Here is a 16,230-nt window from a genome sequence, read left to right as displayed (position 1 = left end):
TGATGTAGCCAAAGTTTCCTTTTTGTTATGGCTTCAGGAAAGTGATTAACTGCTGACTAGACCCTGACCTAAGCCAATTAGGCCAGTCAATTGATTTAAGCTAACTGAATGGGACTTAAAAAACTACTGGACATGGCATGAGAAATTGCTAGACAAAGAATCACAAGATGGTTTGGGTTGGAAGGGACCTTAACCACCACCCAGTTCCAAACCCCCTGCCATGGGCAGGGACACCTCCCACCAGACCAGGTTGCTCAAAGCCCCACCCAGCCTGGCCTTAAACACTTCCGGGGATGGGGCACCCACAGCTTCTCTGAGAAACCTATGCCAGTGCCTCACCATCCTCTGAGTCAAGAATTTCTTCTGTATGTCTAATCTAAACCTACCCTCTTACAGTTTAAAGCCATTCCCCTAGATTTCACAAACAGTTAAATAACCAAAATTGTCAGATAACTGAAGGGAAGTATTGGGATCTTCTAGGGAATGAAATGTTGTAAGCCCAACTGCATACTGGTACCACATAAGGCAAAGATTACTTCGGTGATGATAGCAGAAATAGAAATTTGGGTACAAAAAAAATCAGAAACATCCAGACACAATCCTGGGCAACTGTGTCTAGGATGCTTGAGCAGTTTGGACAAGGTGACCTCTTGTTTGGACAAGATGACCTCTTGTTTGGACAAGATGACCTCTTGAGGTCCCTTTCAATCTCAACCTTTCTGTGATTCTGTGAAAACTCAGGGCAATGGGGAAAAAGTAGTTAAGGATAGGTTGTGGATGGCAGGCAACTGAGGAAGAGAAAAGGGCAGACAACCAGAAGCAGCATCAAGAAAAAGGAAAAAGGTTAACAGATAAGAAATGATGTAATCAGGGCTAAGGGGTGGTACACCACCACAAGAGACAGTCCTATGGTTTATGGCCCAAGAAAAATTACACTAATTAACATAATACGCAAAATTTACATATCTAAACTATATGCAGAAGTTTGGTGCACAAAGGTATTTTGTATGAAGCAGAAGTCCTGTTCAATATCTGTCTCAGAGGCTTAACTTACCGACTAAGTTGAAAGCCAAGTTTCCGGAGTATTTGGACGCCTGATACGCAAACAAGTCTGAAGCAGTGCCTAAACAAAGTGAGAAGATTTGGTTTTCTATCAAACAGGATGGGAAAGTCAAATGTTTTTCTAGTCCTTTAGGGAAAACATTTCTAATGTCATGTAGTCAACAAGAATAAACTGCAGAAGTCTCTACAATATTCTTCCCTTCCCGTATATTTAAAGTTTGCACATCACTTCTCAGAATGACAGTAATTATATTGAAAAAAAAAGACATCTCAAGCCTGCAATACATGAACATTGCCTGTGCTGGAATCTGGCTCTTCAGCTGACCGCACGTGCGCTATAGCCTCATCAGCTGATTCAGTTGGTTCTCCTTTAGTTGTAGGCACTATATCAGTAGAACTGGTGACGTCATTCTCCTGAGATTAATAAGGAGTAAAGCAATAAAAAAAAAATAAGCAAGAAGGAGCCTAATATTCAAACCACTTTAAGTCAGGACAGTAAGGACAGTCATAATGAAGAACTCTCCCCCCCCCCCACAGTGCTATCAGTTTCTTTAACTACAACAGCAGTACTGAAGATGCCACGAAATAGGCACCATATTAAGTTCCCTGACTCCCACTCCGCTACAGCCCTTCTAATGCTTCAGAACTGCTCATTACTCCGTTCAACGGATATTTTCAGGAAACTCTGGACAAAAACAAGCTGTGCATCTATGCAACTATGCCTCCTAGAGACAACATAGGTGGCAACAAATTCTACTGAAATTAAGGTGGGTTCAATCTGGAAACAACTAGAAACCAGGGGCCCACACTAGATGAAATTAAAGATGGCCACCTCAATTCGCATTAAAAAAAAGTTGTAAACAGCTAGGGAAAAAAATTGTTATTGGAAGCTTTCTGACAGTTTTCTTAATTTCTTTCCTGACGCTTACCACACATTGGACACTAACTTTACAAGAGACCCAAGTACCTCTGAAGCAGTATGCTTCCACAAAGATGCAATTTCTCTTTGAAATCTCTCTGAAATCAATTAATTCTTGCATACATGTTCAGAGGGACATTACTAGCCAAAGCTGTTTATATTAGGAAAACAGCTGCACCTCCTTTCTCTCCCCGAGAAACTTCAGATCTGAACCTCAGTTCCAGTGTCAAAGACTTGAGGCACAGTCAGAGGATTCAAATAACTTTTCCCCAATACATGTTTTATTCCCCACAAAGCGAAAAGTATCAGGTCTTACGAGTGTGAAAATACTTCTACAAATTCAATGACAAAAAGTTGTATAGAAATTTAGTTCATACTTCAGTGTTTTCAATTTTAATTTCTGTCTGAGAGTCTTCTGGATTATCACCCTTAGTATTACCACTAGCACCAGACACAGATGGAGAAGGAACCATCAGAGTTTCTCCTTTAGCCTTCTCCTCAGGAGCTGTTTTCTTTTCCTGAGCAGTAACACATTCTCCTTCAGTTTTCAAGTCAGTTTTGCCTGTGATGTCTCCTGCAAAGAATAAAAATTAATAGAAAAGAGCTGGTAAGGCAGCTGACTACTGAGGTAATTTTGGGCAACTATGTTATCAAATAACACCGTGATACACGGGACAACGTAAAGTACGACTTCAGGAACTTTTCAAATAGCATCATTATTGAAAGAGCGGAAGGGTAATTCCGCTCAGGGTGGCTAAAGAATTGTCATTTTGCAATACCTGGTTTTCTATTGCTATCAGAGAGTTTCCAAGCAACAATGTGAAGTTCAATCTTGCAACTGCCACTACTGCTAGCTTCCTTCAACATTTACTTATATTTCTGATAGCCCAATATCTACCACCTCTTTCTAGCACATAGAACCACACATCCTCAAAAAACAGACCTCCTTTGTTACAGTATCTATCCAGATACCCACTTATGCAACACTAAAGTTAGAGGCACTTCCAAAATAACCATTAGCATGAAAGCAAGCAAATTCTGTCTTCTGCACTTGTATTATTACTCTTATTATTAGGGTTAGTTGGCTGTCTGTCTCCACTTCCATACCCACTTTCAAGGGAATTTAGCAAGTATTCTTCTAAGGCTAAAACTTTCCATAAGAGACACAGCTACACTGATTCACAGTCTGCTCCAGTCGTGGCAGCACTTTCAAACATTTGCAGTGAATTAATGGTAGCTGGTCATCTTCACGATGTTTAGACTTCCCTGAGTTAGCTGAACAACAGCTCACCCCTTCTCTCCACCCGCGGCCAGTTTTCAATACTTAAACTGACAAATGACATCTGATTTACAGACTTATAATACCTGTTAATGCAGCTAGCTACTTAAAAAAAAAACAAACCAGTTTTTTCATTTATATTATAGAATCATCTGGCAATCAATTGCATAAGCGTTTAATATTTCTTTTTAAAACGTATGTTATAATTGCATTAAGTATGTCTGGACCTCCTAAACATTCTAAAGGAACAAAACATATTAAAGGAAAGGTTAAACCTCTATGTTAAAAGTATATTTTAACTGATTATTATATTTCTAAACTGAACAGAAATGCATTTAATAGAAACTAATAAAATTGCGTGTTGTACTTTGCACAATATTTGAAACTCAGTATTTATTACCTGTTTCCACACACATACCTGTATTTTGAAATGCATCAGTTCCAGAACAATTAATGGTCTTGTCTTCTATTCCTAGACCTCTTCCACTTCCAGTGAATTCTGACTTTGAATAATCAAAACATTTGGATAAAGACATAGCTGTCTTTTCCAGTAAGCTGCCTATGTCATCTGCAGAATATATAAAATAACAATAATTATATTTTGCATTTGAGAAGCTGACATTGAGAAATCATCAAGGACTTATTAGAAATGCTTGTCACGTAGTCACGTATATTACAGGAATCAAAAAATGCTGAAATGATCTGACAAATGAATAAATTATTGTAATAGCTTAAACCGATGGAAGTATTATTTAGTTTTCAGACCAAATTTGTCTTTCTGAAGTTTCACAGCTTGCCTTCATATACTAATTTATCTGTAAGTGAAGTCTAATAATACACTGTTTTTCCCTGCTGTCCATATGCAGTAGCAACACGCATTTCCCAAGAAACCCAAAGACATTCTAAATTTTAGATACATATCTTTAAATTAAAGTCAAATGTATGCAATATGAGAAGGACTGCTACCAACTACTTCAAGCAAGACTTAAACACAGAAAGGCCGGGAGACATTTCTTCAAGCATTCTTTGTGTTCCTCATGCAGTAGTTAATATTCCCAAGCTGGCTCCCAAATATCAGAAATCCCCGTTCAAGAGTGTCTACTTATTTAAAATGAAAAAATAAAAGTACTTAAAATAAACTTAGGAATAATACAGTTTTAGTGCGCATTTATCTCGAAAAAGACATCCAAGCACCATTGTTTGGTATTACCATCGTATATTTTGGAGCCTTCACCTTGATATTTCTTTTGCGTTGGTCCTGAAAGGTTATCGTACAAGAAAGCACAAAGACATTTAGCATAACCAGGATTTTCAGTGACAATGTATGTCACGACTTGCTTATTTAGCAGCTAAAATGCCTTGTTACAGAACTCTTATTATAAATTGTACCACTGAAAATGGAAGTGTTTTTTTTTTTTTTCTGCAGCATATACATGTCAATGACAACCATTCATATAAACATCATAGAATATCCGAGTTGGTAGGGACCAAGAAGGATCATCGAGTCCAACTTCTAAAGAAGCAAATGTATTCCTCACAGACTGATAAGGCAATACTGATAGTGTTACATGTAAAAACATTTGAGATACCATCAGATACAGTGATGAGGGTGACACAAAATAAGGGCATAAAAACAGAATTAGATAATCATGTAAACAGCTCCATCTACCCTCACATCTAGGCTTTTCATATCAATGTTTCTAGCTCTACTTTTTCCTTTTAACTTGTAGTCACATACTGAAAAAAAAAAGAATGACAGAAGGGTTCGGAGGTTGGACTCGATGATCTTGAGGTCTCTTCCAACCTAGAAATCTGTGATACTGTTAGATTATATGCAAAATCAGTTAAGCATACATTAGAAGAGATCAGACTTGAAGCAGTTTTCATCATCTTAGTTGTATTTCACTGCCTCTCTCTGCTATCCTTTAAAAGCAATTAACTACAATATTTTCTTAAATACTGCTTTATAACAAAGTAACAAAAAGCTTTGGAGAAACCAATCTAGCATTTTCTCTCATGCAAGCCTTACACTTTAAAGTCTCAGCAATAGCTTTCTAAAGATCAGTTTTGAAAACTACTTGTTGTTCCAGAAAGACAATTCTGTAACTTAAAGGAGAATGTTTCTCAGGAAGAACACAGCATCAACAGCACCACCAAATGCTACCTGAGTTCTATTAAAAGGAAACAGGACAAGTTGTTCTGGAGGAAGTAAGGCCAGATACATCCAGATTTTAGCTGTTAAAGAACAGAAATCTTCACCTCACGTTTGGGAGGGCTCCCGATCCTAGACAGCAATCATTAAAATGGCAAGATACTGAGGAGGTTCGACTTTTCAGAAAAAAAAAATCTGAATTCATTTAATGATTCCCAGGACCCATCTGAACCCCCAACCCAACTATGTGTCTAGCCCAAATCCAGCTTGCTGTCTCTCTCAATCTCTGATTGCTTGTGGGTGTTTGTACAAGATACAACTTCCCTCGCAGCACGAGTTTGGATGCTTACTGTCTGTCTATCCTCTGAGCACACTGCAAGCATTTGACCCATGGAACACCAGTGCAAGAGAACAACCCTAACACTTGTCTCAGATAAAAGACAAAATTAAAGTGTCTTCCTATAGAGTGTCAAAGGCTTTTGAAACACAAACATGGGAGGGGTCTTTGTTGCTAGACTATGGACAGATCAATTTCCTAATCCACCATGCAGAGCCATAAATGCTTGTGTCAGTACTAATGGAAACTGAAGAATCATAATCCTCTTCATTTATTCATACTGGTGCAATGGACCTTGCCTTCTCTGGTGCTTTACATTAACATGTAACATTGCAAGGGAAATGATAGCCATCGTAAATTGGTCTGGTCCCTGTGGCAGTCTCTTATGAACTACGGGCTTGATTCTTTGCTTGGCTAGATATGAAAGTTTCCTGCTCCTTGAAAAAGCCTGACCACTAGGCTTCAGGAAAACTCACTAACACTGCCAGCACGTTTTAACGGCAGCAATTGCTGTAGCAGCAGGAGATAGGAAAGAAATGAGTTATGCATATGCTTCATACATGACTTAAAACTTCTAAGACGATCCAAGTGTTACTACACCCAACCGGCAGATGAGTTTTATGAGTTTTAAGCAAAAACGAAGCACCAAGCCGCTCAGGCTGCATTTTGGGGATGCTTACAACCTGGGACGGCAGATTGCTGGGGAAAGAACAAGTTCAGACCAGGATGAGACCCCAGGGTTCTGGATCCCACCCGCCCGTTCCACCACGCGGCTCCACGGCGGCCGCAGCCCCTCGGGGCAGGCAGAGGACCGGCTTCCCGCTGCCTTTTCCCCCGGCCCTCTCAACGCCCGCCCCGGATCCCCGGGCCTCGCCACGGCTGCGCCCGCCCTCACTGCGGCCCTGCGCGCAGGCGCAGGAGGCGGCGCTGGCGGCGCCCGTTGGGGCCGGGGCCGCTGGGCTGAGGGGCCGCGGCGGGCGGAGCGTGGTTAAGGGGAACAACGCCGACTCCTCCTCCCGTTTTGTGGAACTGAAACACGGGAGAGCACAGGAGCGGCTTACTGTTGGGTTACAGCTCAATATAATGGAAACACGGGTCAAGTTTGTGCGCTAGGGGCTTACAGTGTAATGCTTATGTAAGCAGCATTCCCTCGAGAGGCTGAGGGAAGGGTTACTCTCGCTTTCCTCAGAAAAAAAGCATGACAGAAATATGTAGTGTCTATTATCATCTCTAACTTATATACAAATGGTTATTTTGAAAAAATACTGACAGTCCTGGCGCTGAGATGTAAGGTGGAAGTTAAAATAACTTACCCATGCACATTCACCCCTCTATACCACAGCTTTCCAGATAACACTCAAGTAGACAGTTGTCACTAAATGTTACCAGCCACTTTAACATACCAGATACAAAAAAAATGTGTGGGTCTGGAAGGTAATTTCCCAAGCAAGTATGAACTAAATCCTGTGTCCAAGACTGCGCATAAGAACTGCTCTTTACCTTTCAAAATACTCAAGTGCCAAAGAGCCTGCAGACAGCACAAATAGCATCCACCTGACCAGCACCTGACCAGCTGCCTCAGCTTGCTCACTGCTCATCAAAACGAGCATGCTTCATGAACATGCTGCAGTGAGCTTCATGAGCTCACTGCTCACAAAGTTTCGAAGGCCTTCACTTTACTGACCGTCAATTAGCACAGATAGATTATCAACATCAATTAGCATGCAATTAGCATGTTCAAAATAAGTATGCAACACATTATGCAAATTGCTTTTCAACAAGCCAAAGTGAAGACAATAGTTATTTTAACAAGACTAAGATTTAATTTTTAAAATTTGACATTCAATACAAATATGTCATGATAACACAAATACACCCAAAATATGCCAGTGTCTGAACTTATTTAACATGCAAAAAAATCAATTAGAACACAAAAAACAACCATAAGCTGTAATTTTACATTTATACATCAGAAGTGTCCTTTTTAGAGAAGCGTCCTTTTTAGAGAAGCTGAAATAATTAATCAATAACATCTAAATACTAATTTATACTGCTAGAACATCTGTATACTCAAAAGCCAGAATTCTATATTTGCCCACAGTCTGTAATGACAACTCTTCCACTTACTAACCCTTTGGGAGAACCAAAGGATTCGATCTTTTTCACAACATCCATTCCATCTTTCACAAAACCAAACACCACATGTTTAAAGTCCAAGTGTTCTGCTTTTTTGAGAGTTATGAAGAACTGAGAGTTATTTGTATCCCGACCCCTATTTGCCATTGACAGCAATCCAGGACCAGTGTGCTTCACCTCAAAGTTCTCATCTTCAAATGTATCTCCATAAATTGACCGTCCACCTGTTCCATCATGGTTAGTTATATCACCTCCCTTAAAAAAAAAGGCACAGCATTTATTCAAATCCCAAAACACCAACCAATAGCACAGTTACATTCTCTTCCAAAATAGAAGAGTTTCCATTCAAAAAACACAGGTAAAACCTCATTCTTAGTTATCACAAGTACCATATTTACTTGTATATAAGGCTTTCCAGCTTCAGCAGCTTTGCTCATGGTAAAAAAGCATTACTGGGATGTTTCTCATTTATTCTGAACACAGCATTTTATCTTCCTGTTCCACATGGCAACTACTCTAAGCTGGTCATTTCCACTGTCTGCTTCCTGCTTCACTCGGCCCTTACAACTGGCAACCACAATTCTCTCTATTCTCAGTCCCTGCAGGCACGAAACTGACCACCCAAAAAAGGTCATGTTACCACTGATCAGTACTTTCCTGTTTCTGTGCAGAAAGTTTAAAGAAAAGAACAATAAAGGTCATACTTCAGATTCAGTTAATACCCAATCAAGACTGGAGAGTTTTTTACTCTGATGACAAGCCATTCGTATATTACTATCCATTTCTGAATGTGGAAAAGATTGTGCCCTGTCTTGAGGGATGTAGCGTTATGCAAAAGCACTATTGTAGCATGTAAGGAATTTGGATTATTTTACCTGTTTTAAGCCATTATACCTCATATTGAATATTTGGAAGAATTTTTGGAGTGAAGGGAAGGTATACGTGAGCAGATATCAATCTCCTAAACCTTCAGAAATTATGGAGAACTTGCTAGTGCTACTAAATGCACACAAAGATTTAACAGCAATGCTGCTCACATCGGGATTCACGAGCAATGCAGGAGGATATACTCAGTTTTCATTAAGAGTTTTTAGGACAAAGCCACTGCATGATACGAGAAATAGAAGACCTTTTTAGACTGAAATTGGAGTATCTAAAATATATGGAATATTGATTTTGCAGTGCAGGTCATCTGAAATATAAAGTGTTCTTCAAAAGGTGGAAAGTAAGTGTTCTTAGCAGGTGAGCATATGGAAGCTCCTCTCTTTGGAAAGAGACGGCTCTGAATGTTCGTTTTGGGAAGCCTTACTTTCCTTGCTGCTTCTGTTCAGCAACAGGCCCCTTGTCTGTGGGAAGAAGAAATCTCTATCTCCATTATTTCTTCTACACTAAAATGGCAGCACTAATCAACACTAAAGCATCAGGCAGCTGGCAAACACAGTTAAAGAGCATTCAGCTTAGGGCAGTACATGCTGCTTACACCATTGCTCATCTCCTTGCAGGGAAAGGAGAAGAGTATCTTGGACTCTAGATTTGTGCTGCCACCGAGCATGTGCTATCCTGTGATTTTTGTAGTGGCACTGTTAGACCAGATGGGTTTCGTTCCCTCAAGAAGTCTTCACGTTATGCCTACCTGACACACAAAGTCAGAAACTATTCTGTGAAATTTGGTGTTCTTAAATCCAAATCCTCTCTCTCCTGTGCACAGGGCCCTGAAATTTTCAGCTGTTTGAGGGACAATATTTGAAAACAGCTCCATGGTTACACGTCCTAAAGGTTTGTCATCAGCAGAAACTTCAAAATAAACAATGGGGTTGGTGTCCTTTGACAGTCCTGCTGGCAGTCCCTTCTTCAGTTTTGACAAGCTTTGCTGGCAGTCTTCAAATATCTTCTTGAAAGTAGCAGCCATTTCTTGACTTTTAAACCTCACTGCAAGTTGTTCTACTTTTATTTCTCCATCTGAAAATAAATCCAAGAACAGGTTTCTTTAGCTCTAATTCCAAATAGTCAGATACAAGTAGCTTTTGTTTGGTATAGTCTCCTCAGAAAAAAGCCACACAAAGATCTTTTAAAAAAGTGAAAAAAACACCAAAACAACCCACCTGCATAATCCGTGGCTGTCCAAATTAAAGCATTGTTTGATGTATCTGAAGGTACTAAATTCATTTCTTTGGTGATAACATGGTTTGCACACACTTTAAGAACTTGTTCCCTTCTCATTAGGACTCTGTAACATTTCTTCTGTGTATGGAAGAGGATCTTTATCTCTCCAACACCACGCTCCTTCCACTGAGTAGCATCTCTATCCCATCTATAAAGTTTGGCTCTCTCTTTGAAAAGAATTTCTTCATCTTCTTCTCCTGATTTTACTTCCACCTAGAACACAGCACAGTAGAGTACCTATGATTTCCCAGAACTGCTGCCACCAGCAGGATTACATCTTACACACTTATTATGATTCTGACATATTACAATGGGAAATTATTCCATGTTTTCCTTTCTTGAATGGTTTTGTGCCAACAGCTCTACAGACCTTCATCATACACTGAAATAAAACGCCTGAGCTTTTCAGAATTTAGGAGCCCAATGAGCCCCAGTGTTTGAAATGAATTCTAGCACTGCAACACTACTTCCCTGTGCTGCACGAGGTTTTACCTTTTGTGTGCATTTTTCTTTTTTAAGAAAGCTACCAATTGTTCTGGCATGTTCCCCCGGAAAATTTCATATGTGCCGACTGATGTGCACACTGAGAAGTGAGAATATAGTGCTATTAGCATTCCAGGTGTTACCTTTTCAAGATTGTTAAAGAACTTAACATTTGCATCTGAACAGAATAAATATCAACTGTGAATAGTAAATTGAGGGCTGACAGCTGTATCTCCTTGTCACTTTATGTATGCATATTACCTGTCTCTAACATTCTTTAGTTAAGACATCTTCCAGAGATATGGAAGACTTGAGAGAACTGGAGAAATAAGTGACAGAGAAGCTTTTCTGAAGGGAGAAGTGACATTGAAGGAGAAATGAAACATCAAGTAAGGCAAGAAAGAAAACAACAAGAGTCCTAATATAACAAACAGATGAGGAAAGGCACACAATTTTTTTTAAGAAGGAAGGAAGGCACGTTACAAACTACGTCAGATTAGCTGTTCAAATTATAGGATACTAAATATTGTTTATTTGTGCTGTGGCAGTCTTCTTTAATAATTACACCGATCTGGAATTAAATTTTATTCTTTATAGAAAGACAAGCTATAACCATCTCGAACTTTTTACATCTTGTTATACACACTAAGGCTAAATACCAAATCCAGACACAAGCAACTGCATTAAGCCTCAAGAAGTTACAGAAGGCTACCTTAAGTTAAGCTTTACTGAAGTTTAAGGCTTTACTTCTTGAAAAACTATTTCTTTTTGAATTAAAAATAGTTTCCTTAGCCTTGTGCAGTTAATTGTGCTAGACCTTTAATGCTCAGTGATTCTAGAAGCCTCTCACCTAGCTTAGAGCAAAAATTTCAAATTGGGTGGCTTTCAGAGAACTGAATCTACAAGTCATCAATAAAAAATCCTAACTGAGTTGCATTAGCAGTGACAATTGTTCAAGCCCCCCCAACACACCTTGTTTTTCAAATATGCTATAATAAATCAAATTTACCTTTTAGAAGTTACTTGTACAAATTTTCATGATCTACACTGAGTCAAGATATAATAACCTGAAATTCTGTATCATTAACTGATGCACCAGATACTTTCCCCCAGCGAGAAGTTGTACCACCAGAATTTCAAACAGCAGGAGATTCTACACAGGCAGCACAAGAAAAAAGGACCGAAGCACAACAGACAGAAAGCATAAGAAGTCAAGGAAAGCATTTATAAAAATTTTCTTTGTTAGCAGATATGCTTATCTTAATGTTCTTTTATATTCTGGAAGTTTCTTTACCTCTGGTAAGGAAACAATGGGCTCAAAGTGGATATCATCATTATGTACGACTTCATCACCGCTATCATCTTCATCTGCTTTGCTGGTTGTCTATGCTCCAAATACGGTTGCTCCAGTATTTGCCCACTTGAAATCTTTATCTACAGTTAAGAGACTTGCATTTTAAACATTTTGCTGAGAAGTAAAGTTACACAAATTTACGTAACTTGACAATATGCGGAAGCTTGGTGCACAAAGGTATTTTGTATGAAGCAGAAGTCCTGTTCAGTATCTGTCTCAGATGCTTAACTCACCTTTTGACCCAAAAGCAAAGTCTCCAGAGTTTCTGGAAGCCAGATCTGCAAATGACAATTCTGAGGTATTGCTGAATCCAAATGAGATGGTTTTGTCTTCTATCAAACAAGATGGGAAAGTCAAATGCTTTTCTAATCCTTTAGGGAAAACATTTCCAATGTCATGTAGTCAACAAGAATAAACTGGAGAAGTCTCTACAATATTCTTCCCTTCCCATAAATTTAAAGTTTACTGTCATTCTGAGAAGTGATGTGCAATTATATTTAAAAAGAAGAGATCTCAAGACCTAGTTCAGTTCAGCATGCCACTTCTGTGCAGATCCACAGAGCTTTAATAAGTACTCACATGGCATTTAACAATAAACCAACAGCATTGCTCTGGAGCAGTCTCATTTGACCATATAAGAATTTGAAACACTGAAATACTTTCATTCCCCTTCATGTTTTCACTAGATTGGTACTCACGCTTCAAATTCAATATCGGTACTACATCTGTTCAATGCAACAGCTAGATTAGATAAACTGTTCTACAGGAAAAGCATACTTAAGCTCCTAAAAAGACAACAATATACGTACCCCTGACTTTACCTTGTGTTGACTCTGAAGAATCTGAATTACTTTCTTTTTTAGTTGTCAGGTTTACAGGTTTGTCATCACCTACTGATAAAGCCTGCAATACATTAACATTACCTGTGCTGGAATCTGGCTCTTCAGCTGACCGCACAGGTGCTATAGCCTCATCAGCTGATTCAGTTGGTTCTCCTTTAGTTGTAGGCACTATATCAGTAGAACTGGTGACGTCATTCTCCTGAGATTAATAAGGAGTAAAGCAATAAAAAAAAAATAAGCAAGAAGGAGCCTAATATTCAAACCACTTTAAGTCAGGACAGTAAGGACAGTCATAATGAAGAACTCTCCCCCCCCCCCACAGTGCTATCAGTTTCTTTAACTACAACAGCAGTACTGAAGATGCCACGAAATAGGCACCATATTAAGTTCCCTGACTCCCACTCCGCTACAGCCCTTCTAATGCTTCAGAACTGCTCATTACTCCGTTCAACGGATATTTTCAGGAAACTCTGGACAAAAACAAGCTGTGCATCTATGCAACTATGCCTCCTAGAGACAACATAGGTGGCAACAAATTCTACTGAAATTAAGGTGGGTTCAATCTGGAAACAACTAGAAACCAGGGGCCCACACTAGATGAAATTAAAGATGGCCACCTCAATTCGCATTAAAAAAAAGTTGTAAACAGCTAGGGAAAAAAATTGTTATTGGAAGCTTTCTGACAGTTTAATTTCTTTCCTGACGCTTACCACACATTGGACACTAACTTTACAAGAGACCCAAGTACCTCTGAAGCAGTATGCTTCCACAAAGATGCAATTTCTCTTTGAAATCTCTCTGAAATCAATTAATTCTTGCATACATGTTCAGAGGGACATTACTAGCCAAAGCTGTTTATATTAGGAAAACAGCTGCACCTCCTTTCTCTCCCTGAGAAACTTCAGATCTGAACCTCAGTTCCAGTGTCAAAGACTTGAGGCACAGTCAGAGGATTCAAATAACTTTTCCCCAATACATGTTTTATTCCCCACAAAGCGAAAAGTATCAGGTCTTACGAGTGTGAAAATACTTCTACAAATTCAATGACAAAAAGTTGTATAGAGATTTAGTTCATACTTTAGCGTTTTCAGCAGTAACACATTCTCCTTCAGTTTTCAAGTCAGTTTTGCCTGTGATGTCTCCTGCAAAGAATAAAAATTAATAGAAAAGAGCTGGTAAGGCAGCTGACTACTGAGGTAATTTTGGGCAACTATGTTATCAAATAACACCGTGATACACGGGACAACGTAAAGTACGACTTCAGGAACTTTTCAAATAGCATCATTATTGAAAGAGCGGAAGGGTAATTCCGCTCAGGGTGGCTAAAGAATTGTCATTTTGCAATACCTGGTTTTCTATTGCTATCAGAGAGTTTCCAAGCAACAATGTGAAGTTCAATCTTGCAACTGCCACTACTGCTAGCTTCCTTCAACATTTACTTATATTTCTGATAGCCCAATATCTACCACCTCTTTCTAGCACATAGAACCACACATCCTCAAAAAACAGACCTCCTTTGTTACAGTATCTATCCAGATACCCACTTATGCAACACTAAAGTTAGAGGCACTTCCAAAATAACCATTAGCATGAAAACAAGCAAATTATCTTCTGCACTTGTATTATTACTACAGAGACCAAGTACTTTTTTCCTTATTGAACAGCATTAACTCACATGCTTATAATCTAAGTCTACTATCAGCAGAATTAAACATTCAGAGCTGTAGACAAGTTGTTTTTTTTTTCTTTTGGTCTTTCAAAGGCATCTTGCAAAGCTCAGCTCTTCGTATTCAGAAGAAAGGCAGGAGTTTCCAGGTAAGAAGACAGTTTGATGTTCTTGTTTAAAGGCCCTCTAAAATGTTCTTTTCATTCAGGTACCACTTACTGATAACAATTCAACATACTGAGGTTAAAGATGCATTTTAAGCTGCAGCTTTTCTGATTCCAGTGCAAGTGTTCCTAAAACTATCTCAGGAAAAATCAAATTAACCTCAGAGCCCGGGTGTCCTCTAGATTTAGAGCTTAAATCTCAGTATAAAAAAAGTTACCTGTTGTGTTTTCAGGCATATCTTTTGCAGAACCCTGCAATTTCCTTTTCTTTTCTTGATAGAGTCTTCCATTAAGGTTCTTAACAGCTGTTTCATAGTCTTCATCTTAAGTATAGGAAACAAATGTAAGTTCTCAGGCATCGTCCAAGTACAGAGAAGTCTGTTAAGCCCTTCAGACTCACAAGCCTAGCAAGCACACACAACTTCTGCTAATGTTTAAGTTTCACTCACCAGCAAGTAAGCCTTCACTTCCTATTTTGCATGTGTGTGCTTTGGTGCACTCTTGACTCTTTTTCAGTCTAGATGTGTGGCATGGGTTTCATGCTTTCAGAAAATCTATTTCTTATTAATTTTATTAAGAGTACCACTAAACACAATTGGGAAGGGAGATGGAAGATCTTTTGTATAAAATCAAGCAAGCCTAGATCTTTGTGGGAGGCTGCTCATCATCTCTTATTTCCTGTTCAGTGAAACGCTTCAGAACTGCAATTTAACCAATTGCTACTGAGTAAGTTAAGAGGAATTTAGTTGTATACAACTAGAGTTGATGTAAAATATTCAGTTTCTCTGTTAAGAATTTGCTTTAGAATAAAGAGAAACCAGTCTACCATTTATGGAACCTGAGCATTTTTATTTTTGATAAAGGCTGCCTACCACTTGACTCTCAAAATACTTAGAGATACGCCTCTTGCTCGAATATTTATGTAGTCTTACCTAACCAACTACATTAGCAATGAGTCAGAGCACCCATATAGCACCAATGCAAATTCCTTTTTGTCATTCCTGGCCCTCCCTTGTTCTGTCCTGAAGACTCAAATGTACATCTTTGGCACAAACGAAGATAACACAAACATTACCGCCCATCAGTCCAAACTAGTATTAGAGCGTCTATTGGTTTTAATAGTATTATACCCTTTCCCAACAAAAAGGCAACACAAAGATCAATTTTGACACTCCTTACCATCATCCTCCTCACTCACATATCCAGGCTTATTCTTATAGCAGAAGAATGTTGAAGGTAGTTTAAGAAAGCCAGCAAGAGCTCTCTGCTCAGGGGTAGGTGTTAACTCGTAAACAATTATAACCTCATCAGTTGGAAGATCATCTTCTGGCACTGTCTTCTCAGCTTTGTACAGAAAATGAACAAAGCATTAAAACTAAATTAGTTTAGAACAGGCAGCAACATTAGTCCAACACTGCCATTATTACAGAGCTGACTTAATTCTTAGGTGGTTAGAAACATACATATTCGGAGCCTACATATTTTTATTCAACCACAGGAAACAACAGTTAAAGTTACAGAATGCTAGGACAAAGCATGCTAGAACTTAATAATTTCTGAACTGCATGCCGAACTACGACCTGTTCTATTGCCTTTGAAATTCAAGCCTCAGATCAGTATCAAACCTGCATTTTTATATTGTTAGAAGGATTATTTATGTCCTTACACCAAAG

General features: G+C 38.9%; 2 protein-coding genes across 3 annotated transcripts in view; both read right to left on the bottom strand.

Moving 5' to 3' along the window:
* The window catches only part of LOC136789693 (E3 SUMO-protein ligase RanBP2-like), a 38,478-nt gene that overhangs the window by 358 nt on the left and 21,890 nt on the right, over positions 1–16,230 (bottom strand). The window contains exons 22-28 of one of the 2 annotated variants that reach the window (XM_066990464.1): positions 15,737–15,901; positions 14,776–14,880; positions 13,805–13,869; positions 12,809–12,926; positions 12,119–12,217; positions 11,826–11,965; positions 9,984–10,261 (exon numbers count right to left, since the gene is read on the bottom strand). In XM_066990464.1, the coding sequence (XP_066846565.1) occupies positions 11,916–11,965; positions 12,119–12,217; positions 12,809–12,926; positions 13,805–13,869; positions 14,776–14,880; positions 15,737–15,901 (602 nt within the window). In that variant the 3' untranslated portion in view covers positions 9,984–10,261; positions 11,826–11,915. Of the gene's footprint in view, positions 1–1,054; positions 1,124–1,347; positions 1,477–9,983; positions 10,262–11,825; positions 11,966–12,118; positions 12,218–12,808; positions 12,927–13,804; positions 13,870–14,775; positions 14,881–15,736; positions 15,902–16,230 lie in introns of those variants that run through there. The other variant, XM_066990465.1, reaches the window with a different exon arrangement.
* Positions 7,550–10,215, bottom strand: LOC136789703 (E3 SUMO-protein ligase RanBP2-like). Its single transcript, XM_066990503.1, has 3 exons — positions 9,988–10,215; positions 9,519–9,844; positions 7,550–8,140 (listed from the first exon to the last, which is right to left on the bottom strand). Exons 1-3 carry the CDS (start codon positions 10,103–10,105, stop codon positions 7,835–7,837), a joined length of 750 nt encoding a protein of 249 aa, XP_066846604.1. The 5' UTR covers positions 10,106–10,215; the 3' UTR covers positions 7,550–7,834.

This window comes from Anser cygnoides, chromosome 1 (assembly GCF_040182565.1).
Source record: "Anser cygnoides isolate HZ-2024a breed goose chromosome 1, Taihu_goose_T2T_genome, whole genome shotgun sequence".
Taxonomy (NCBI): Eukaryota; Metazoa; Chordata; class Aves; order Anseriformes; family Anatidae; genus Anser; species Anser cygnoides.
Note: the sequence above shows the minus strand (reverse complement) of the source record. Positions and strands in the feature narration are given on the sequence as shown.

Bases quoted from the DNA above. Each gene is read 5' to 3' on its own strand.
- LOC136789703 (XM_066990503.1), bottom strand. From the start codon at position 10,105: ATGAGAAGGGAACAAGTTCTTAAAGTGTGTGCAAACCATGTTATCACC. The intron at 9,845-9,987 runs GTGGGTTGTTTT...ATTTATTTTCAG, and splicing joins GACAGCCACGGATTATGCAG to ATGGAGAAATAAAAGTAGAA. The intron at 8,141-9,518 runs GTAGGCATAACG...TTTTTTTTTAAG, and splicing joins TTTCTGACTTTGTGTGTCAG to GGAGGTGATATAACTAACCA.